Genomic DNA, 24,102 nt, shown 5'->3' on the forward strand with positions numbered 1-24,102 from the left:
GGCCACAGAGCAGCCCGTCCTTTATTGTTAGGCAGCTGGATTGCTTCCAAGTTCTCTCCGTTTAGAACAGCCCCAGGCCCAGCACAGCTGGTGAACTCTTGACCAAGTCTAGATAGTTGATGTCAGGTGGAGACCTCTGATCTTGACTCCTGGCCTCACTACCCACAATGTACCAGGTCTGATCGGCAGCTGCACCAACTCCAGCTATGAGGACATGGGGCGCTCGGCAGCCGTGGCCAGGCAGGCGCTGGCTCATGGACTTAAGTGCAAGTCCCAGTTCACCATCACACCGGGCTCTGAGCAGATCCGGGCCACCATTGAGCGGGATGGCTATGTGAGTGCCCACTCCCCCGGCCCCTGGCTCCTCCTCCCCACCGCTGAGCAGTGTGACTTCAGGCAGGACAAGCCACAGTCCTGTCAGCCGGGGTGGGTACAGGTGCCCCACAGCCACCCTGGGGTTCCGGTACAGCTCTTCATCCCTCAGGCTGCCAAACCAGCCTTTCCCATCAGCCACCAGCCTGCCCCTGACAGTTCCCCATCCTCTCTTCCGCAGGCACAAATCCTAAGGGAAGTGGGCGGCATCGTCCTGGCCAATGCCTGTGGCCCCTGCATTGGCCAGTGGGACAGGTGAGAGGCACACCTTCGATGGGACAGCCCCTGGTGTCCTGGGGTATGGAGCCCCAGCTGTTGAGGGGAAACATTACTGGGTGATGAGAAGAGACTCAGCCCCAGGCCTGTAGCTTCCGGGGCTGTTGCACACTAGACTTTTCTAGGCAGGACTGGAAAGTTGGGCTGGAAGCAAGAGGAAGAGCCCTGCCGTGAGATTGACTGGGCTGCTGGCTGAAGCCAGATGCAGCCAGGGGCTCAGATGGAAACATTTGAAAGGAAGCAGTGGCCCCAGGACAGGAAACTCAGGCTTCAGTCTGGGCTCCCTGTCTTAGGTGCGGTCTCAGGCAAACCCCTGTGATCTCCCAGCTTCCCTCCTGCTCTATATGCCTGAGTCCCAGGGAGGAGGTGACTCAGGCAGACACACTTAACCCTATCTCTGACCTGGCAGAAAGGACATCAAGAAGGGGGAGAAGAACACAATCGTCACCTCCTACAACAGGAACTTCACAGGCCGCAATGACGCAAACCCTGAGACCCATGCCTTCGTCACGTCCCCAGAGGTGAGACTGCGCAGCCCGGCCATAGCCCGGGACTGCCTCTGGGACCCTGCCCCTGGCGGGTCAGTGGGGGAAACAGTCTGGAACAGGGTGTCTGACCCGTGGGGCTGTTGAGGGAGGGTTGGCATCACAGAGCAAGAGGTTGTCTGGGCAGAAACCTAGAGCCACAGGGCTCAGGCGTCCTACTTCCTCGGTGCTCCCTGCCTGGCCCCCTCACGTCCCAGGAGCCCCAGCTGCTTGTTTGGCCCAGCTATGGTCCTAAGCGGGAGCTTGGAATCATCACCCAGGACAAATGCCAGCCTTGCCTCTTCCTGGCTGGATGGGTTTGGCCAAGTCACTTTCCTTCTCTGTGCCCCGGGTCCTCTCGGGATTACGTGAGCAAGTCTGGAAAGGGCCTCTTGTTGTTATGATGAACATCCACTGAGCCAAGTGCTCCCGGCCTCAGCCGTTGTCAGCACATGGCCAGTCTTTCTTGTCTTTTTAAAGGAGTGTTCCAGAAATACTTTTACTTGCTAAAAATAAGTGAAGAGGTGGTGCCGTCCATTGCTTCAGCTGCCCTTTTTTAATGTTAAATTATTTCTGAGAAAGACAGAATGCAAGAGGGGGAGGGAGGGGCAAAGAGAGAGGGAGACCCAGAATCCGAAGCAGGGTCCAGGCTCTGAGCTGTCAGCAGTGAGCCTGAGGCGGGGCTCGAACTCAGTGAACCCGCAAGATCATGACCTGAATGAAGCCAGACACTTAACCAAGTGAGCCACCCAGGTGCCCCTTCTGCTGCCCATTTAGGAACATTTTTGTCACAGCATTGTTTCTGTGCCAGGCGCATGCCCCTGAGGGGAGAGACTATCCCTGAGGAAGTCACGGAGGTCCAGGCCCAGTGGCCCGCACTCCCAGAGATGTTCTTGCAGTTTTGGCCTCTGTAGGGAGGACCGAACTGTGGAGAGCTTACATATACATGGGCTCTTCTCAGTTTATGTCTGGGCTCCCATCAGGGTCGGGGATGGGAGTGGTGTTTGGTACTAACCAGCAGTGGTCCGCCTCCATTCCAGATTGTCACAGCCCTGGCCATTGCAGGCACCCTCAAGTTCAACCCAGAGACCGACTTCCTGACAGGCAAGGATGGCAAGAAATTCAAGCTGGAGGCCCCAGATGCAGACGAGCTTCCCCGAGCGGTGAGCAGGCACTGCCACCCAGTGCTGTTAGCTGCTGCAGGCCTGCCGTGGGCCCCTGCCTGTTGCTGTGTGGCCAAGGCACTCCTTCCCAGCATGCCAGCTTCCTGGCCCTGTCACCCCCCCCGGGCAGGCAGGATGGCACAGTTAGCAAGAATGAGGCAGCTCTGCACCAGAGGGGAAGGTATGGGGCACACAAGAGCCCGTCCGCGTGAGGACTGAGGATTCGGCACCCAGCACGTCCCTGTCTCCTGCAGGAGTTTGACCCTGGGCAGGACACCTACCAGCACCCTCCCAAGGACAGCAGCGGGCAGCGAGTGGATGTGAGCCCCACCAGCCAGCGCCTGCAGCTCCTGGAGCCTTTTGACAAGTGGGATGGCAAAGACCTGGAGGACCTGCAAATCCTCATCAAGGTCAGCGACACGGGCGGGGGATGGGGAGAACGGTCCCAGCCTGTCAGGGGGCCCTCCCCTTGGCAGCAGGAAGGGCTGTGAAATCACGTGTTCTCGCCTGGGCCCCAGGGAGGAAGGTCAGGACCAGGGTTGGGGGAGGGAGGGAGGCGTGGCTGCTGAGAGAGGAGCCAGGGTATCCACAGCCCCGTCTCCACCGCCCGGTGCCAGGCCGGGCTGGATCTGGCCAGCTGTGTCTGGGGCTCTCGGCCATCTGCTGCAGCTGGTGATGGCCCCCTCCGGCGGCCACAGGCAGTGGATGCAGCACAGGGAGGGCAGGAAGGGCACACATGACCTTGCACAGCAGGGTCCGCGCCTCTGGCTTGACCAGATAGGCTCCAAAAGCCATCAACCCCTCATTCGCACCCTTGGGCATTAGTTCGCATGGCCCGTGTGTGGGAGCTGAGCAGACACAAGGCTCTGGTGCGGCCGGAGCCCTTAAACCCGTCAGACATGAATTCACGCTGTTTACTAAGAGTCTCCAGGCAGTGACACAGCCAGTATTAAGCCCGCATGATAGAAAAAGCTGGTCACCAGCCAGGAGCAGGACACATCCTTGGGCTTCTCTGTGTCCAGCATGAGGTCAGTAGCTTATTCCAGCCTGGGCACCACTTACGTGGGGACCTGGGTCTGAGCGTGAGTGAGCAGACACCCCTGCCCTGCCTGTCCAGCCTCTGTCCTTGTGAGTGCCCTGTCCTGGACAAGCCCCTGAGCACCACAGGGCCTTTGAAGGGTAGGTGACGGTCTTGCCTGAGCCCTCGTGGACAAAGTGTGGCAGCACCAGGCCTGCAGACCTAGTGTCCAAAGCCAAAGCCGCTGTTCTTGTCACCCTTCCTGGGGCCGGCTGCTGGGCCTGCTGCCTGCCTGCAGGAGGGCTTCTCCCTTCATCCACTTATGCACACGGCACACCCTGACCTTAGTTCTCTCGTTACCCACCCAAGGTCAAAGGGAAGTGTACCACTGACCACATCTCCGCTGCCGGCCCCTGGCTCAAGTTCCGTGGGCACCTGGACAACATCTCCAATAACCTACTTATCGGTGCCATCAACATCGAAAACGGCAAGGCCAACTCCGTGCGCAATGCTGTCACCCAGGAGTTTGGCCCTGTCCCGGACACTGCCCGCTACTACAAGGTGGGTCCCGGTCCATAGGGGCAGGGGTGGGGGTGCACGGAAGGGGTGCTTTCCAGGACCCCGCACCAACAGCTCTGCAGTTGAAGGACGCCCTGGTGCTGTGGGGGCGCTCCTGTGTCATCCCCGTACACGCCTGCTCTGGGCTCCAGTCCCACACTGTGGCCTTCCCCTGAAAGCCTGCCTCCACGCTGAGCACTCATGGGTAGGTTGCACCACCTCCCAGGGCCTCTTCCAGATGGCCAGGGCCTGTGTCTGGTCACCTGTGTCCCCTCAGGGCCTGATTTGGGCCTAATTCACCTCTGATCTCACCAGCCCCTCCTTGGGGAACGGGTAAGGAGGGACCTTTTTAGCCACCTGACCTGTGAACCTCAGGAAGCCCAGGGGCAGCAGGCAAGGGGTCACTGCCTCCTCGCCCTCATACCCTCCTCGCTTGCCTGACAGAAACACGGTATCCGGTGGGTGGTGATTGGAGACGAGAACTACGGGGAGGGCTCGAGCCGGGAGCATGCAGCACTGGAGCCTCGCCACCTTGGGGGCCGGGCCATCATCACCAAGAGCTTCGCCAGGATCCATGGTAAGCTAGAGCCGGGTCCAGCCACACCCACTTCCTGTACGGGCCGCCCAAGGTCACCCAACCTGCTGGTGGCCGAGTCAGCCCTGAAGCCACACGCCTGCTTTCCAGGCCATGTCCGTAGCTCCTGTTTCCCACCACAGTCTCTACCCCTTGTGAGTCGTGTCGAGTGTGGTGCCCACAGCTTCCCATCTCGGGAAGCCCCAGTCTTGCTTCCAAACCTGCAGACCCAAGCAACTGGAATCCACGGCACATGGTCAGATGGTTTTCTGATCGTGAATGTGTGTCAGGAAGGCCAAGACCCAAACCAGCATGCCTACAGCAGGTTCTCGCTGGAGGACCCCAGAGGGCAGGCTAGGGTGCCCCTCCCAGAGCCCTCACTGGGCTTAGAAGAGGACGCTCTCTGGGCTGGTGAGGTTTCCTCTGCAGAGAGGATTGGCTCTGCCTTCTAGAAACCAACTTGAAGAAGCAGGGCCTGCTGCCCCTCACCTTTGCTGACCCGGCCGACTACAATAAGATTCACCCCGTGGACAAGCTGACCATCGAGGGCCTGAAAGACTTCGCTCCTGGCAAGGTCAGGGGGCCAGGGAAGGAGGGTGGGCCGGGGACAGCCACTTCGCTTCCCTTCCTTCTACACCCATTTCTGGCCCCACTTACTGCTCCCATGAGCCTTTGTTCCAGCTGGTAGGGCCCTTAAATTCTCCAGGCACCCCCCTCAGAAAGGAGGTGTCTTCCCAGAGACAGAGGGCGTGCCAGCTCAGGCTTGGCAGGGCCCACGTGGCCCGGAGAGTTCTGCCTTTGGGTCTGACCACGGCCACTCCAGCTCAGACCTGGCCCAGACCTGGGTCTGCCTGCCGGTCCACTCTGGGAGTGCCCTACCTTTCTGACTCTCCAGCAGAACCAAGGGTCCTGTTCCTAAGAGCCATTCCCCCTCCCTCTCAGCCCCTGAAATGCATCATCAAGCACCCCAACGGGACGCAGGAGACCATCCTCCTGAACCACACCTTCAACGAGACCCAGATTGAGTGGTTCCGTGCCGGCAGCGCCCTGAACAGGATGAAGGAGCTGCAGCAGCAGTAAGGTCCGGCCACGCCACCCTGTCCGCCTACTCTGTGGACCCAGCTCCAGGGTCCCCGGGGCAGTCTGCGCGTCATCAGAACTGGATCTGCCCCCATCCAGCCTTGGCCTCCTGCCCTCCCTTCCCTCAGCCGGCAGAGGGACACACGGTTGGGTGGGGGCAAGGTTCTTAAAAGAATGTTCCAGCCCTGTCTTCCCATTTTTAGTCTGATTCAGATCTTGAGCAACTCCATGCAACTGTATTTATTTTTGATGACAAGACTCCCATCTAAAGTTTTCTTCCCGTCTCATCCTTTCACTGGTGGCTCAAAGATTTTAAAGAAACTTACGCTCATATGAGGAAAATAAGAATCCAAACTCAGTGACTGTTCCGGTGTGTGAGTGGTGGTGTCTGTACCGTTCCCAGCTCCAGGGGTGGGTCTTTGTGGCCAGTGAGCAGGGGCTCCCACTACCACGCCATGGCTGACCTGCCACGTGTAGCAGAGGATCCGTGAGAGGTGACTTCCCACGGTTTCTGAGTGCCCTGCCCTAACCCACTTCCGCCCACAGTGGAGCCTCCCCCACATGGCTTCCCCTGGGTGTGGAGTCAGCCCTCCGAACACCCCAAGGCGGGGCACGGACCCCTTCTCAGAGGCCACCTTGTCCAAGGTCACAGCCGGTCTAGGACGTGTACTGTTCCCTGCCCCTTAGCACCAAGTGGTGACAAGCACTGTTCCAAGCTACTACTCTCCCTGGAGTGACGTCCACCAGCAGTACCTCCACCTCCACGCTCGGTGCCCGTGTGAGTTCAAGGCCAGAGCAGGAGGCAGGCCCCACGGAGAGCCCTTCCTCAGCACAAGACTTGCCTGACATCTAACAAGCGAGCTGTTCGTGCACAAGTGAATGATGGGGCGGGAGGAACCTGGCACAGCCATTCAGCTGAGTCAACAGCATGGTGTCTGCCCTCATTCGGGAGGGCATCACCAGCCGACCCACAAGGTGTTCCTGACTCAGCCAAGGTCTGGAAGTGACAGCTGTACCGCTGGTGGGAGGGGTGACATGGCCCTTCACCAGCCCTGACCTTGGGCCAGCTAAGCCCAGGCCCCCACCTTCCATGTGCTGGTGGGAAAAAAGGTGGTCGTTCCTGAAAGGTCAAGATGCTGGTCAACAGGTGGCGGCTGCCCCTGGCCAGCCCCTCACTCTTGGTGACTTTAGGAGCCACCAGGCTCCGCCAGCCCAGAGCCCGCAATGCCGATGATCTCTCACCCCGACGTCCTGCCACCAGGGGGAGATCTTCTCAGCAGTGATCTGGCGAGAGGAAGGACGCGCTGTCCTAGCAGTGGCAACGCGGTGACCTCAGATCATGGAGACAAGGTGGCTCCTCCCTGACTGATGCTACCCTTGTTTATTACTTTGCTGTCACCAAGAGGTAGAAGTCCACAGGGACAGTGGGACTTCAGGGGTAGCTCCAGGAGCAGGGCCAGGATGGCGAGCGAGGGGACAGTCTGGTGGGGTGCACACTCTGCTGCTCGGCACCCGCAGAAGCTGCTGTAGTCCCCACAGCTGGTGCCACCACCTTCCCCGGGGCTGGGGTCCGCCGTCCAAGCCCCAGGGCTAGCTGCTGGTCCACCAGGAGAGGAGGCCCAGGCCCGGCTCGCTGATGGATCCCTGCCAGGGGCAGACAGAGAACAGGCACATGTCATCCATCTCACGGCTTGAGCCACCTCGGGAGGCAAAGGGGCCCTTCCTTCTGGGCGCCTGGCACTGGCAGAGGGAATGGGGACCCGAGCACACAATGGCCAGGAGACAGAGAAGCCCAGGGGCGCCAGCTGCCGTACGGGAACACAGCTCAGGCGCCCCCCTCCTGCCCCAAGGCCTCGGCTCAGTCGGGTACCCTTCCTCGCCCCCAGGCCTGCCCAAACTTGGGCACCGGCAGGCCAGTGCTGGACACGCGCTGTCTTGCCGGAAATCCTAGGAATCGTGGCCTTGACAAAGAACGGCGGCCCCCAAAGCGAACAACCTGCAGCATATGTTAGACCAGAAAAGCCCCCCCAGCAAGCCCCTGAAGCGTGCCTGACTTCGTCCATCACCGTCTCACCCCATGAGGCGACCCAAGTCAGATCAGGCTGGTCGCAGCTCCCCTGCCGCCTCACGCCCACCCAGGGTCTGGGAGGGGTGCAGCCTTGCGGGCCCTCCTTCCCTGTTGCCCCACCTTTGACTCACTCCCAAGCCCCTTCCCTGGTCTCTCTCCCTTGGCCCATTTTTATCAGCAGCTGGTCCCCCAACTTGGGCCCCGTCCCTCTTGCAGTCAGTCAGGGGTCTGACTGTCCCACCCTCCCTGGCAGCCACGCAGCTCCACTCACAAGTGTTACACCCTGGCCCGGGACCTGAGAAGCGGGCTCCCCAGGGAGAAGCAGCTGCCTGAAAACCAAACGGACCTGCACCCGGATCTGCAGGCAGAGGGGTTCGCGGTGGCGAACCTGGAGTGAATGTCCAAGCAGCGGCTCCCGCGCCCATCCACCGCCCAGGGTGTCCCCCCCACACCGTCCCTGTGGTTTGGGCAGTGGCGTCAGGACGTCTCACCACAAGCGTGTACGGAGCTTCCTTCTTTGGCAGCTCTTCACTGGAAGAGGTGGCCTCAGCTGAGCTGGGCCCCGTGGGCGACGTGTCCACAAAGCTCTCATCCACCACCCGGAAGCGGATCTCCTCGCCGGTGTCCATGTACAAGTCGTGTGCTCCTTCCTCTGTCTCGTATTCCCACACCCACACCTGCTCTGCCTCGTCACTGGGCGGGGTGCAGGGTCAAGGCAACAACCAGGCACCGGGGAGCCGGCGGGTGTGTGTGGGGGGGGTCCTCCTGCAACACCCACCCCCAGGAAAATCCAGTCCTAGGATGAGATCACCGTGGCTGAGAGGTCGAGGACAGGCAGGCCCACACCATGTGTGGAAGGCAAGGTTGGGCCCAGCGTGGTGTGAGGTGCAGGAACGCTGGGGCCCCAGGGCCCCGCCTGGAAACACATCCTCAGGGCACCAGCGCAGGAAGGAGGCTCAAAGGCAGAGCGAGTCCCACCTCGTGAGGCAGGAAAGCCAAGGGTCTCTCGCTGCCCTGCCCGGACCCTCTCAGCCAAGTTCAGACCTCAGCTCCACTAGCTGCGACCTGGGCCAGGCCCAACCTCAGTGTCTCAGGTCCCCACCTGTAAAACAGGGACTGTGGCAAGGCCTGCCTTCACAGGGCCATAGCGAGGAGGTCATAAAGTGCTTTCCCCGGGACCCGCACACTTGGTCCTAGAGCTCTGGCTGAAGCTGTCCCATGTTCTCCATGCAGTGTGCCTCCAAACCCCTTCCCATCCAGGCCCTGTGACCGTGACCCACACGCAGCACAAGGACTTCCCCAGTTTTCAGGAGGACAGACGTGGCAGAGGGAAGGTCGCATGCCTGAGGGCCCATGGCCAGCGAGCGGCCCAGCCGGCCAGCCTAGGTTTCCTGACAAGCCCGGGAGTCACACACAGACCCTGGCCCTGGCCCCTAGAGGCCCAGGCAGAGCGGGTCTGACGGCTGGTCCTGTGAGGGCAGCACCCCGGAACTGCAAAGCCCCACCCCCTCCCTCAGCGCACACTGAGAAGCCACAGCGCCCTCTGGCGGCGATGCTGCGAAGAGTCCTGCCTTAACCCCTCCGTGTCAAGTCCCCTGCTGGGCACTGTGGACACAGTCCTGACAAGACGGGGTCCCTTCCAGGCAGCAGTCTCACTGAGGACCCGCAGAAACACACCTCAGCGCAGCAGGGGGAAGGCTGGGGCAGAGCACTGGGGGGACCCAGCAGAAGGAAACGACCCAGCCCAGGACCAGGCACAGTGAAGCCCTCAAATGTCAGCCAGTGGTACTGTGTGCATCTCAGGGGAGGCGAGCCAGGCAGGGCAAACCCTTCCAGGCAGGGGAGCTTCGGCATGATCCCTGAGAGGACGATGGAACCAAAGTGACCCGGAAGTGAACGGAACACAACCTACCCAACCAGGCCCCACAGAGGGCAGCACGTGTGCAAGCTGGCGGGTGGGCACAGAGGTCAGCAGTATCAGATCACAGGACTCAGGGCCGCCCCAAGGAGCGGGGACTGTCCTCTAGAAAAGACCTGAGCTCCCCGTGACCCACTTTAACCCGGGGAGGATACAACTTGGCTGGCTGCTGCAGCGACTCTGGGGGGATGAGAATGTCATCAAAGAACCCTAGAGAGACTGGAAGAAATGAAGAGAGTTACAGAATGGGACAGGGGTGGTGGTTGCCATGGAAATCTGAGTCCCTCCCCACCTCGAAGCCCCACACTTCTGCCAATGCCACTCACACAGCCCGAGCAGCCACCACACACAACGTGGACCCCGAGTCCCGTCTGCCAGCTGCAGTGCCCACCCCGAGGTGCTGAGTTAGGGCCTCGTGGGGAAGGCCCACACGATGGGGCTGCGTGTTCCCCTCGCCCACGAGCTTTCCTGACCCCTCCCCTGACCATGTGGCCCAGACAGAAGCCAAAGGGAGAACTGCCGGCCTGGCCACTTGCCCCAGCGCGCTCCCGTGCTTCGTGGAGTCGGGGCCCCCATTACCGTGCACTCCCTCCGGGCTGCAGCCTTTGATTTTGCCGATCAGAATCTCATCCAGGAAGGGATGGAACACCACATAGCGAAAATGGACTGGAAATGAAAGAAGAGTGTCAGTGACCAGCAGGCGCAAGGGGGGGGGCGGGGGGGCTGCGCTGGGGTGGCCCAGGCTTTCCAGCATTGACCCCACTGGCCAGCCCGCTGACCTGGAGGCCCCGTGGCTGCCCAGGAGTCTGCTGGGCAGTGCACACCCAGTCCCGCTGGACCCACGCCCAGTCTCCCGCAAGGCTGCAGCGTGGCCCTGGAAGTGAGGGCTGGCCCCCAAACCCATCAGACAAATCACTCTGAACCCAGATTCTGGGCCACGAGTGACTCCAGAATCTATCCTACCCTTCCTCTAGAGTCTCCCTAAATTCTAAAAAGGGCGGAAGTAACTGGCAAAGGGAGCCAGGTTTGGAAACAAGTCCCCCATCTCCCTCTGACTGGAAAATTTGCCCCAGGCAAAGCTCTGACCTGGAACATGATGTTAAAAAAGCCCTGCAATTGAGGGGGACCAGGGGAAGGCAGAGGCCATAACCCGACAAAAATGCCTCTGTGGGTTCTCAGGCCCTGCCCTAGGTGCTCCCCACTCGCCGGACCCATGGGAAAACCTCAGGTGGGGTCTGTGCCCATCATTATCTCATCACTCCTGCCCCTCAAAGCCCCAAATGGGGTGACCACCCGTGGCCTAAACACACAGCCAGGGCTGGAGAATAACTACGAGGCTACTTCTTGCTTGCTGGTCACGCCCAGCAATGCGAATGCGTATCAGCATCAGGCTTCCCCACTGTGAGGCTGGAGAAGCGGCTCAGAGGGGCTGGGTAACCTGCTCATAGCCACACAGCTGTTCTGCCCTGTTTTGCCACGGGAAGACTCCAAGGCTTCCTGGACCACCAGACAAGGCCACAGGGTGGAATGTGCCTTCCTGGGACGGACTGCATCCTCAGACGCAGGCTTCTGCCCCTCGCACCCGCGGCTGCCTGGTCTCCAACATCGCACTAAGGACAGTAGGGCCCCCTGTACCCCCAGCTCGCTGCCAGGCTGCTTCTTGGTGGGCCCACCAGGCAGGAAACAGGAGAAAAGAAGAGGGGCGGCTGGTACCCCACTCCCTCCTTCCCTGTGACAAGAGCCTCATGCTGACCTTGCGGAGAGCAGATGAGGGCAGCCAAGGGTCACCTGTCCACAGGATGGAAAAATCCTGTCCCCCATATGACCTAACATTCAGTTCAGTTTAACAAATCCCCACAGAGCCTCTACCGAGTCCGAGCCAGGGCCTGTTGGGCACTGGGCTTAAGGGGCAGAAGAGCATGTGGTCTTGTGCCCAGGGAGTTCCAGTCTGGAACAACTACACCCAAAAGCACACGGTGGCCAACCCAAGTGTCCACCAACAAGATGAACGGATACACAAAATGTGGTCTGTCCATATAATGGAATATTTCTTATTAAAAAGCAATGGAGTATTGGTAGCTGCCACAACACAGACGAACCCTGAGAACATGACGCTATGTGAAATGCGCCAGTTACAAAAGACCACATCCCATACTGTGTAATTCCATTTATGTGAAATGTCCAGAACAGGCAAATCCAGAGACAGCACATCAGCGGCTGCCAGGGGTTGGGGGGAGGGGAGAACAAGGGGTGACTGCTGACAGCTTTGGGTTTCTTCTTGAGATGATGAAATGTTCTAGAATTAGACAGTGGTGATGGCTGCACAGCACTGTGAATATCCTAAAAGCTACTGAATTGTAAGCTTTACAAGGGTGGATTTTATGGTACGTGAATTAGATCTCAATTAAAAACAAAAAGGAGGCCACGGACCAGCGGGAAGGCCAGCCCGGGACCGCGCTCTCTCGAGCTGCCTCCCAGGAGCCCCACCTGAGGATCCAGCGTGTTCAGTGGGCAGACAGGAAGCCTGGAAAGCCAAAAGGGGCCGGGGGGGGGGGGGGGGGGGGGGGGCGGCGGTCTGCAGGATCATTAAGAGGAAGATCTGTTCTCAGGTGCGGATTTGGGCAAAATCTGTCCCAGCAGAAGCGGGTCTGCCTTGGGATGCACGGGAGTTCCTGCAAAGCGCAGACACTGTGTGTCTCCACTTACACGGTACCCAGAACAGTCAAACCCACAGAGACAGAGAGTACAGCGGAGGTTTCCAGGGCCTGGAGGAGCGGGGAAGGGGAAGTCAATGCTTGACAGGGACAGAGTTTCAGTCTGGGAAGATGAAGTTTGGTGACGGTCGCACAATGATGTGAATGTACTTGATGCCACTGAACTGTGCACTAAAAATAGTTCAAACAGTAAATTTTATGTTATATGTACTTTATCACAACTTAAAAAAAAAAAAAAAAGAAAGAAAGAAAACAGAACAAAGCAGATAGTAGCATGAAGTCAGGCTGCTCCGGAACCCCCCCGGCGGGGGCACGACAAAAGAGGCTTCCCCAGGGAGGCCGCCGGGTCCAGTGGGCTTGCGGGGACACGGAGAACACGGACTGGTGCCAGGTAAACACACCCCGAGTGACAAGAGATGAGGCTGGACAATTGGGGCCAGCTTCACAAATCACAAAGGCTGACATCTTGTGAGCACTCACTGTGGAGAGGGAGAGCAATCTGGCCTGCAGGGGTGGGGGTGCGGGGGTCGGCCGAAGCAGCAGAAGGCAGTGAGTAAATGAGGAGTCTTCCGGGGCGCCTGGGTGGCTCAGTGGGTTTTGCGTCTGACTTCAGCTCAGGTCACAATCTCACGGTTTGTGGGTTTCATTCCCAAGTCGGGCTCTGCACTGGCAGTGAGGAGCCTGCTTGGGATTCTTCTCTCCTTCTCTCCCCCCCCCCACCCGGAATTAAAAAAAAAAGAGAGTCCTCAAAGCAAAGGCTGAGGCCTCCTTCAGCACACTGGGCCACAGCCGTGGCCACGGGGTGGGAGGCAGCAGAAACGGGGTCGGGGTCGAGGACCAGCCTTGAAGCATGGCAACCAATCCCCTCGACAAAATAATGCCGCCACCCTGCACGATGCCTGGCAGACCACAGGAAGCTTTAGAGCTGCAGGTGTCAACCCCATTTTACAGATGAGGAAACCCAGGCCAAGAGAGGTGGAGAGTTACCTGCTCAAGGTCTGCATGGGGGGGTAAGTCAGAGCCAGAATTCAAATCCAGGTCCATGTGACATGCCAAGGCGGGTGCCCTACGCCTCACACCTCATTCCCAAAGAAACAGGGGGGCCAGGGTGAACTGGGGGCGGGGGATAATGAAAACCCAAAATGGAAATCTTACACTAAGAGGCAGAGACAACCAGAGAACAGAATTTCCTCCATTTTAACTTTTTTTCTCCCAGTTTTCCTTCAAGTTCTGGTGGCTCTTCCCACCTGGACAACCAGCTAAAGGCAGCGCCTGGGCGCAGCTTGAGGGCATCCTTCTCTGTAAACGGAGGCCCTACGGTCTTGTTTTCATATCCACGTCTCATTTTCTGCTAAATGCTCCTGGTCCTGCAAACGCAGCCCGCTTCGCAGGGCCGTCCACTGGGCACGCTAACGTCTCCATGAATTAATGAAGGCTCTGGATTCCAGACACCACAAGGCGGCCTCATGGCACGTTCTGTGCCGAGGCCGGCCAGGATGGGCTCCTCGCACACGGCCTGGTGGGAGCATCACCGGCCCCGCGCTCTGCCCCAGAGGCTGTGATCTGGCAGGTCCGAGGCCTCGCTGCCCCAGGCCTCACTGCCCGAAGCCACCGCTCAGATTCGCCCCAAACTACCTCAGCGGCTCCCTTGCCCGCTGCTCCTGATTCAGTGGGGTGCAGGGAGGAGAGTGAAGACCGCCCCACTCCCTCCTCCTCCCCTAGAGCTGGAGCCAAGGTGACCCTCCCTGCACACCTCCAGGTCTGGCACCGCCGCCCCCCCCAGGGTGCGCGCCCCTTTGCCATGTGACTGCAGCTCCTCCCGCAAGGGGCAGCGGCTCTTTCCCCATCCCCGGTGCCTGCCTCCGCCACGTGCCCTGCTCTGGCCAATGGGATAGAAGCAGACGCTGCACAGGGGCGGGGGAGGGGGGCTCCAGCTGCCCTGGGGTGCCCAGTGTCCCCTAAGCAAAAAGGAGACCGCGGGCGGCAGAGATGAGCTGTCCCTCCCCACGAGCTACTGTGCCAGCCGCCAGACACACGTGGCCGCCCCCACACCCTACAGGCAGCCCTGACCAAGCCAGTCCAGAAGAACCAAGGTCCTTTGCACATACTCAGTAGATTCATCACATCAGTCCTGTAATAGAAAATCTACTGTTAACTGCAGTCTATAGGCAAAGAAACAGAGGCACAGAGAGGTTACATATTCTGCACAGGATACACAGCAAGTTAAGTGGCAGAGATGGAATTTGAATCCAGAGGCCACGCTTAACCATTTTGTCCACAGTGCGCCTCAAAGTCCCCCACCCTCAACCAGCCTCCTCCCCAGGAAACAGGTGCACTCCCCTCTGCTCTCCACACTTTTATTTTATTTTTTAAGGAGCTTTTTAAAAATGTTATTTATTTAAAATAAGTAAAATAAATAAATTTTGCTTTTTTCAATGTTTATTTTTGAGAGACAGAAACAGAGAGCGAGCAAGCATGAGCAGGGGAGGGGCAGAGAGGGAGACACAGAATTGGAAGCAGGCTTCAGGCTCTGAGCCATCAACATAGGACTGGATGCTAGGCTCGAACTCACCACCCAGGTGGCCCTATTTATTTCTGAGAGAGAGAGAGCGTGCCCGTGGGCGCATGCAAGTGAGAAAGGGGCAGACAGAGAGAGAGAGGGAGATAGAGTGTGGAGCCCTGAGCGGGCCTCTAGCTCACCTGACGTGCGGCTCGAACTCACCTGAGTCAAGGTCGGATGCTTAACTGACCTGAGCCACCAGGTGCCCCTGGAGAGTTAATTTTTAAGTAATTTCTAAGCCCAACACGGGCCTCAAACTAACCCTGAGATCAAAAGTTGCACAGTCTACCGACAGAGCCAGTCGGATACCTCCACTCGCCACACTTTTAACTCAGCAACGACCACTCCAAGGGCCTTCGTCTGGCTGGTCACCCCCAACCAGGCCGAGCAGCCGGACGGCCAGGCCGAGCAGCGCTCAGTAACAAACGAGACCAAAGGGGGCACAGCCACGCGGCCACAGTCTCAGAGCCAGAGAGTCAGCTGGTGCACCGTTCCTTACAGGTAAGGAAACCAAGGCCCAGACAGGGGAAGATTCTGCCCCCTGTCACCCAGTCAATTCCTGGCAGAGTCAGGACTAGGCCTCGGGTCCCCCAATCCCTAGACCAGGACTCACTCCCACAGCCAAAACCAAACCCCAAGAAACCCAACACCAAGGAGGAAAGGGCACCCACCTTTGGTGTGTGATGCGCCGTCCCCTGGGAACACGTAGGCATCCTCCAGCTTGGTGATGTCGAACAAGCAGATGCAGAGCCCCACGTTGTATACGACCTGTGTGCATCCGCGTACGTGTACACACACACACACACACACACACACACACACACACACGCAGTGACCCAGAGGCCCAGCCCCCCAGCATTCTCTCCTGAGACCCTCATCCCCCGGGGCAGGTATGATTATCCCCTTCTACAGCTAGAAAGGAGTCGGGGCACTGTCTGAAGCAACCACGGGTAAGGAGCCTCGGAAGCACGTGGAACTCTGGAAAGATCAGGGCCTTTGGTGACAAGGCAGATCAAGGTTACAGTGACAGTTCCATCACCCACTCTGTGACCTCCAAGGTCACTTCTCCGAGCCTCAGTTTCCCAAAAATGAACCTACCAGGCTGCAGGCTCATTAAATAAAGAGACCTCATGGATGGGAAGCCCCTGAGCCAGTGCCTGGCTCACATGCTGGAAGTAGTTAACAGTCAACCACGGATCACAATATTGCCAGGAGGGGACCCTGGGCAAGCCTACGCTTCCCAAAGTCTCTGGGTCCATGCTAGAGCTCAGAGTACGCGTCAGAGTCCTGGCTAGTCCCCATTCTGCTCACAAAGTATCAGACATACACCGGTGGCCACAGGGACTGAGGCTACAGAGTGACAGAGGGCCAGGGCCCTGAGACAGGGCAGAGAGCCTCCCACACCCCCATGCCCACCCCATAGGACTCCAAACCACTGGCCCACCTGGTGTCAGCTTATCTGCCACCAGCATCATCACCTCCCAATTAGAGACCTTGAAGGACTGTTCAAGGATAACCAACAAGCTCAGAGGGCGACTCCTGGCCAGACCTCACCACGACGCACAGAGTCCGGCCGGCTTTGGCAGCACGAGATCTGTGCCCTTGGCTGCACCATGGACCTCTTCTGTGCAGCTTCCTCTCAAATGACTCAAACGCAGAAGACCTATGTCACCAGGTCACTGAAGGACTTGTACCCCAAAGGGACTACATTCCCTTCTTGGACTTTTCACCCCTTCTCTCTCCATGATGCTCACACTTCATCCCTCCACAGACCCGCTTACCTTCTACCTCACAAAGTAACCAGAAGCCATCCACTAAGGACTTCATCAGTTCTCTCCACCAACAGCTCACTAGATCTGTACACCTCCCTTCTGTGACCTCAGCCTCTGTAGCAGGGACTGGCCTCCTGTCTAAAGCCAGCCAACCTTCCTCTTGCTGGCTCCTTCTCAGCCTATCACCTGCTACTGTTCTAGGGATGAAGACCGATACCGCCATGATGTCCCTCAGGCCCTGTGTGGCTTGGCTCCTGCCACCTTTCCAGGTTGCTCTCTCCCTCTGCCTAGGCCACACCAGGCTCCTCCATGTTATGATGGGTTAAATACTCCCTCCTGCCACAGGGCCTTTGCACATGCTGATTCCTTTGCCTGCCCAGACCTCTTCCATCCTCAAAAATAAATCCTCTAGTTAGTTCCTCTTCTCACCATCAGATCTCAGCTCAAACCCAAGTGCCACATCCCTAGCAAAGCCTCTTTTGCCTCTCATTGTACGTAGAGTTCTCCTTCATTCCGCAGGCTCGTGAATGCCTGTCCTTCACAGCGTCTACCTCAACCTGTCATCACGTACTCAACTGTGGGACCCTCTCATTCAGGTCTGCTGTTCCCACCACACGACAGAGCAGAACCTCATCTGCCTCATTCATACAATCAACAGGCAATCATGGAACACCTACTGTGTGCCAGGCTCTGGCTAAGTATGTGGGATCCCGTGAGGGAAAAGACAAAGGTCCCTGCCCTCATGGAGACGAGAAGAAAAGCGGTAACCAAGTAAATAAATATGAAAACAGTGCTGGTAAGTGCTAAGAAGGAAAGAGTGACAATGACATGGAGTAACTGAGGGAGGCTTACTACAGAAAAGGCAGTGGGAAGGCCCCGCACTCGCTGGCACTAAAGCGTGCGGGGCTGGCACATAAAAGGCGCACGAATCATTTTCTGCAGGAATGAATGGATAAACCTCCTGACAGTGAACTCTAAACCACCGTCCATCCTCACAAAAACAACCATGGTCAGACAGCCACTGTGCTTTCCATTTTACAAATGGAAACTGAGGCCCAGAGGGGGGGTAAGTGATCTGCCCAAGATTGCAAAGTAATTTGGCAGTGTAGAATCCAGCACTTCCCAGTTACAACGGCCCTTTTCAAACCCAGTTCCCCTTTTTGATTCCCTCTCACATCCCATGCGCAGGTGGATTACCCCCATCCCATGCACAGGCGTAGAAACCGAGTTCTGAGACGTTAAGCTACCCGCCCAAGGCCAAGGTTTGGCATGACCAAGTCCAGGCCTGCAGCGGGCGGGTGGGCAGTGCTGGGCCCTCCGGTGCCAAGGCCTGTCCACGACCCCGTGGGTCCAATACCTTGTTGGCCAACTTTTTGTTCAGCTCTTCGGCAATGGAGTCGTTGAGCTTTCTCTCAAACTGCCACGGGGGGATCCGCACGGTGTCCACCATCTCCACCAGGACGAACATCCCGGCCCGCGCGGGGCCCTGGGAATGGGAGCGCCAGGCACGCACCGGGGTGTGGGGCGGTGGGCCTTCCTGAACCCCCTCGGTCCCGTCCCAAACGCTGAGACTCTCCGCTACCACCCCCGTCAACCCAGGCCGGCAGTGGGGCGACGCGCCAGGGCCCCAAGTAGCCCGTGTGGGGCGCGCTCAGCCTCTGCAGAGAGGAAGCTGAGGCTCAGCGGGAGGCACCCTCGCTCCGGTGGCAGGGTGTGAGCGCCGCCGCACGACCCTACCAAGCCCCCACGAACCACGAGCCACCGCCACGCACCGCGCTTCCACGCGCCGCCGACTTCGGGCGAGATTCCGAATCCCCTCGCTTCCGGAGAACAGACCAATAAGAAGCTTTTGCCCGCCCCGCGACGTGACGTAAGGTGCGGCGCCCCCCCCCCCGCCCGTCAATCCTCTGACCGCGCACGCCGGTTGCTAGGCGACCTCGGCGCGCTCCAGCCTTCTCTCACCTGGTCTGTGTAGTACTCTCTCCTTGCGGGTTTCAGGCCTAGCTCTGAGCCGCCGCTGCGGCCGGAGGGGTCCTCTCAAGAGCCAGCACCCTATGCTTAAACCCTTGAATACCCTGGAGGCAGGAGAATTAACTGGAAACTGGGCAGGCGGGACCTTTCTGGGATGATAGAAATGTTCCATATCTTCTAAGGGGGTGGGTTACACAGGTGTACACAATTGTCAAAACTCATTGAACTCAACAGTTAAGATCTTTGCATGTAATTATAGGCAGATTGCATCTCAACTGAAAAGTGGTCATAGATTGGGGCCAAAAAACCACGTCGGTAGCTTCCCACTGAACTAATGAAGTCCAAAACCTTGAGGTGTCTGGCTGGCTCAGTGGTTGGAGCATTGGGCTCTTGAACTCTAGATCCTGAGTTCAAGCCCCACCTGGAGTATTAGAGGTTTCTTTATTTAAAAAAAAAAATCTTCATTTTTAATGTTTATTTATTTTTGAGAAAGAGAGTATGAGCAGAGGAGAGGCAGAGAGAGAAGGAGACACAGAATCGAAAGTAAGCTCCATGCTCCGAGCTGTCAGCACAGAGCCCTATGCGGGGCTCGAACTCACGAATCGTGAAATCATGACCCGAGCTGAAGCTGGACGCTTAACCAACTGAGCCACCCAGGTGTCCCTAGAGATTACTTAAAAAAAAAAAAAAAAAAGAAAAGAAAAGAAAGGAGCACCTGGGTGGCTCAGTCGGTTAAGCATCCGACTTCAGCTCAGGTCATGATCTCACGGGTTGTGGGTTCGAGCCCCGCATCGGGCTCTGTGCTGACCGCTCAGAGCCTGGAGCCTGCTTCAGATTCTGTGTCTCCTCTCTCTGACCCTGTCCTGCTCATGCTGCCTCTCTCTCTCTCAGAAATAAATTAAAAAACATTAAAAAAAAAAAGCCCAAAACCTTCATCGTACCTCGCAAGACCCTGCAGGATCTTGCCACACCCACACCTCCAGCCCCATTTTGTTCTCTCAGCTGCCAAGGGTGCCATCCTCACTCATCCGCATGTGATAGGTAACATGGACTTGGGCTGAGACAATTCAGTAGCTTGGCCAAGATCATGGGCTGCTAAGTTGTTGAAAAGGGCCCATCTAAACCTCCACACTGCCTCTCAAAGTTGATGGACTGTGGAAATATACTGTGGTGCGTTTAAACCAAATAAAAAATTGAGAACTTAAAAAAAGCCTTGGGGGTAGATGACAGGCACTCAGAAATGCATGGGGCTTCGATTTGCTGATTTTACACGTGTAGAGATATCTGTATGAGGCCGGCTGCTGTGATACTTAATTTGGCCTTCTCTGCATTCATATTTTTATTTTTAGGTCTGTCTGCCTCTCCGAGGATTTGAGCTACTTGAAGACAGCGGGGAAATGCTACTTCAGCTCTTTATTCCCACAATCCCCTAATATCATTTCTAGGAGGTATTCAGGAAAAGTAATCAGGAGATGATATTAAGTCTTTTTCTCCATCTCTCAAACCTCCCTCTTCATTCCATTCCCACTGCTACTGCTCTGGGTCAGGCCCTTCCATTTCTCCCCTGGAGCTTAGCCACACACCCCAGCTCCTAGCCTCAGTCTCTCCTGCAAGCGACCTCCACACTGTACAAAAGCCCTCCCTTCATGACTATCTTCTGCCCACAGAGAAAGGTCTGGACTGAACCCACCCTTTCTTTCCCGTCTCACTTCCCTTCTGTTCTCCAAGCACTGGGATGGAGCAAGTTCTTTTACAGTCCTGCCTCAAACATTTCTTTACCTAGAAAACTCCTACTCATCCATCAGAACCCAAATGCAATGCCTGTTTCATTCATACATTCACTCAACATACTGTGTGCCCAGCTTTGGAGATCCAGTGGGGAAGAAGAACTGGGGCCCAGGTCCAGCTTCAGCAACGAGGGATTGCAGGGAAGAGAGAGAAAGAGAGAGAGAGAATTTGATGCTTTCAGGGAATCAAAAGTATTTCAACTGATTTATAGGGAGATACAAACCAGTGAGATTGGAAAACTGAGCAGGGTCCAGATCACAAGGGCCTTATCATTATAATATTCATTAACGTTTAATCCTTACAACAGCCATATAAAGTAGGGGCTATTATTCTCATTATCTGATTTATCCCATTGTCATTTATCATTCTCATTTATCGTATATCTCATTTTGCCTCTTCGAAGGCAGAGAGAGGTTAAGTAGGTCGTTCAAGGTCACATAGGTTATTAAGCGGCAGAGTTGGGACTCAGGCTCCAGAGCCCATGACCCTAACTACTGGCTGTGCCACCAGGACATTTTTAGCGCAAGGACAACAAAGGGAAGACTCAGATGGTTAGAACAGGGAAATGACACAGTGACACATCTGCTGGATGGACAGTGGGGGGAAACAGGAAGACCAGGGAGGAAGTTGCTGGGTAGCTTCTCTAAGAGAACTGAGGAAGGCTGGTAGCCATGGAGAGCGAAGTTGGGCAGAGTCCAGAAGTGTTCAGGCGATGGAGTGGGTGATCTGGGGACGGAAGTGGGAGGAGCCAAAGCAGAGGGCTTTCGCACTGGCTGGGGGTGGGCCTTTCATTGAGATGGGAATCTGGAGGCGAGCCAGGCTGAGGGATGGGGCCAGCACGGGGCCGGGCAGAGTTCAGGGTTTTGGGTTCCCAGGCTGTTACGGTATTCAGCTCACAGGATTGCAACAGTGATTTGCTGGCACGTTTGGTTTCCTCATTAGGAAAAACAGGGACCAGGCTCCTTCGTTAATTCTCTGCGTTGTTCCGTGGAAGATCTGAGGTGGCTTACAAAACGCACAAAGACTGAGTTTGTAAGCTCCTTGACGGCAGAGGACTTCTCTGTCATGTCCCTCCACATCCTCTGGGCCCAGCCCTGTGTCTGGCACATGATCAGGGCTTGTAAATATGTGTCATTTGGGTGAACAAAAGGATAGCGAAATAATTGCTAAGGGTGTCAGAGTGATGGAGGAATAGGGCTGGAAGCTAATCCAGGAAAAGGAGAGTCAAGTGAGCGGTTAAGGGCATGGAGTTCCCACGCCACAGCACACTAGCTGAGCACCCACCGTGGAGCCCATGAACCTCTCAGGGCCTCGGCTGCCTCTCTGTAAAGTGGAGATAATAATAGAACCGATCTCAAGTGGTTATCTGTCGGTGGAGGACTGGATAAAAAATATATACGGTGTATCACAAAACGGAATAATATGAAGCCATTAAAAGAAGGATGAAGGTAGCGCCAGGCTGGCTCAGTCAGTAGAGCGTGCGACTCTTAGTCTCAGGGTTGTAAGTTTGAGCCCCACGTTGGGTGTAGAGATTACTTAAAAATAAAATCTCGGGGCGCCTGGGTGGCTTAGTCGGTTAAGCGTCCGACTTTCGCTTAGGTCATGATCTCGCGGTTCGTGGGTTCGGGCCTGCGTCGGGCTCTGTGCTGACTGCCAGCTCAGAGCCCAGAGCCTGTTGCAGAGTCTGTGACTCCCTCTCTCTCTGACCCTCCCTGCTCACGCTGTCTCTCTCTCTCTCTCTCCTAGAAATAAATAAAAATATTTAAAAAAAATAAATAAATAAAATAAAATCTCACAGGGGCGCCTGGGTGGCTCAGTCCAACTTCAGCTCAGGTCATGATCTCACTGTGAGTTCGAGCCCTGCATCGGGCTCTGTACTGACAGCTCAGAGCCCAGAGCCTGCTTTGGATTCTATGTGTGTGTCTCTCTTTCTGCCCCTCTCCCGCTCACACTATTCTCTCTCTCTCTCTGTCTCTCTCTCTCAAAAATAAACATTAAAAAAAATTTTAGGGGCGCCTGGGTGGCTCAGTCGGTTAAGTGCCCGGCTTCATGGTCATAGTCTCGCAGTTTGTGGGTTAGAGCCCCGCATCGAGTTCTGTACAGGCAGCTCAGAGCCTGGAGCCGGTTTCAGATTCTGTGTCTCCGTCTCTCTCTCTGCCCTTCTCCCACTCATGCTCTGTCTCTCTCTGTTTCAAAAATAAATTTAAAAACTATAAAAAATATTTTAAAATAATAAAAAAATTGTTTTTAAATAAAATCTTAAAGAAAAAAAGGATGAGAATGCCGTTTGTTTACTGATATAGAATGATATTCAGGATATATTAAGCATAAAAATGCAAGGCATAGCACGGTGTGTATGGGATGTTACCATTTGTGTAAAAAGGGGAGAAAACTAATACCTTATGTGCGTGCACACATGCTCTGAGAGAGTTGACAAGCGACTGATTGCCTGGATCGGCTGCAGAGTAAGGAACCGAATGGCTGAGGGTGTGGGAGAAGGGAAGGGGGAACATTTTGTACCAAATGCCCCGTGGAATCTTTGATGATTTGGATCATGGGAATATATCATCCATTCAAAAATGAGGAAAATTTAAGGGGTGCCTGAGTGGCTCAGTTGGTTAAGTGTCTGACTCTTGGTTTTAGCTCAGGTCATGATCTCACGGTTCGGAGTTTGAGCCCTGAGTCAGATTCTGCGATGACAGCTCAGAGCCTGCTTGGGATTCTCTCTGTCCCCGTCTCTCTCTGCCTCCTCCCCCACTCTCTCTCAAGATAAAGAAACTTCAGAAAATATTTAAAAATGAGTAAAGTTTGAGTTAAAAAGGCAGTTAAGATTTTTTTAAATTTTTAATATTTATTTTTTTAATGTTTTTGATTTATTTCTGAGAGAGAAACGGTGTGCACAGGGGAGGGTCAGAGAGAGGGAGACACAGAATCCGAAGCAGGCTCCAGGCTCTGAGCTGTCAGCACAGAGCCCGACGTGGGGCTTGAACCCATGAACTGTGAGATCATGACCTGAGCCGAAATCAGACGCTTAACCGACTGAGCCACCCAGGCGCCCATGTTTTTTTTGACAGAGAGACACAGAGTGTGAGCAGGGGAGGGGCAGAGAGAGGGGGAGACACAGAATCAGAAACAGGCTGCAGGCTCTGAGCTGTCAGCACAGATCCCAACCCGGGGCTGAAACCCACAAACCGTGAGATCATAACCTGAGCTGAAGCCGGATGCTTAACCGACTAAGCCACCCAGGCGCCCCAAGATTTTTTACATCTTAAAACAAAATCCTGGGGCGCCTGGGTGGCTTAGTCGGTTGAGCGTCCGACTTTCGCTTAGGTCATGATCTCGCGGTTCGTGGGTTCGAGCCCCGCGTTGGGCTCTGTGCTGACTGCCAGCTCGGAGCCTGGATCCTGTTTCAGTCTGTGACTCCCTCTCTCTCTGACCCTCCCCTGCTCACGCTCTCTCTCTCTCTCTCTCTCTCTCCTGGAAATAAAAAAAAAACATTAAAAAAAAAAATCCTCTCTCGGCCCTTCAGCCAGTGCCCCATTTTCTGCTTCTTTTACTGGCAAAACTGCTCAAAGCTGCCGTGGTCTCCAAATCCCCTCTTTCTGTCTTCCCTTCAACCTGTTCCAGTCGGGTTTGGGGCCCCACCACACAGCCCACGCTGTGTTCTAGGGGACACCGATGGCCTCCACGCTGCAAATGCAGCACTGATTGTCGGCCCTCAGAGACGGCCTTTGTCCCCAGTGGAC

The 24,102-nt window shown here is 56.3% G+C and overlaps 2 protein-coding genes across 2 annotated transcripts in view; one reads left to right on the forward strand and one right to left on the reverse strand.

Moving 5' to 3' along the window:
* The window catches only part of ACO2 (aconitase 2), a 53,844-nt gene extending 47,912 nt beyond the window's left edge, over positions 1-5,932 (forward strand). The window contains exons 10-18 of the mRNA XM_039234932.1: positions 177-334; positions 554-627; positions 1,058-1,169; positions 2,213-2,335; positions 2,590-2,745; positions 3,723-3,914; positions 4,356-4,488; positions 4,938-5,059; positions 5,428-5,932. Of these exons, the coding sequence (XP_039090863.1) occupies positions 177-334; positions 554-627; positions 1,058-1,169; positions 2,213-2,335; positions 2,590-2,745; positions 3,723-3,914; positions 4,356-4,488; positions 4,938-5,059; positions 5,428-5,565 (1,208 nt within the window). The 3' untranslated portion in view covers positions 5,566-5,932. The remainder of the gene's footprint in view (positions 1-176; positions 335-553; positions 628-1,057; positions 1,170-2,212; positions 2,336-2,589; positions 2,746-3,722; positions 3,915-4,355; positions 4,489-4,937; positions 5,060-5,427) is intronic.
* A 988-nt stretch (positions 5,933-6,920) lies between these two features.
* On the reverse strand, positions 6,921-18,397 carry POLR3H (RNA polymerase III subunit H). Its single transcript, XM_039234943.1, has 6 exons — positions 17,955-18,397; positions 15,497-15,593; positions 10,131-10,217; positions 9,707-9,770; positions 8,125-8,326; positions 6,921-7,209 (listed from the first exon to the last, which is right to left on the reverse strand). Exons 1-6 carry the CDS (start codon positions 18,063-18,065, stop codon positions 7,156-7,158), a joined length of 615 nt encoding a protein of 204 aa, XP_039090874.1. The 5' UTR covers positions 18,066-18,397; the 3' UTR covers positions 6,921-7,155.
* Positions 18,398-24,102: the final 5,705 nt, after the last annotated feature.

The sequence above is a fragment of the Hyaena hyaena genome, unplaced genomic scaffold (assembly GCF_003009895.1).
Source record: "Hyaena hyaena isolate Hyena2069 unplaced genomic scaffold, ASM300989v1 scaffold_4, whole genome shotgun sequence".
Lineage (NCBI taxonomy): Eukaryota > Metazoa > Chordata > Mammalia > Carnivora > Hyaenidae > Hyaena > Hyaena hyaena.

Coding starts and splice junctions, on each gene's coding strand:
- POLR3H (XM_039234943.1), bottom strand. CDS start 18,065: ATGTTCGTCCTGGTGGAGATGGTGGACACCGTGCGGATCCCCCCGTGG. Junction 10,218..15,496: donor CGGCGCATCACACACCAAAG/GTGGGTGCCCTT, acceptor TTTCATTTCCAG/TCCATTTTCGCTATGTGGTG. Junction 9,771..10,130: donor CAGCCCGGAGGGAGTGCACG/GTAATGGGGGCC, acceptor CATTTCTTCCAG/TCTCTCTAGGGTTCTTTGAT.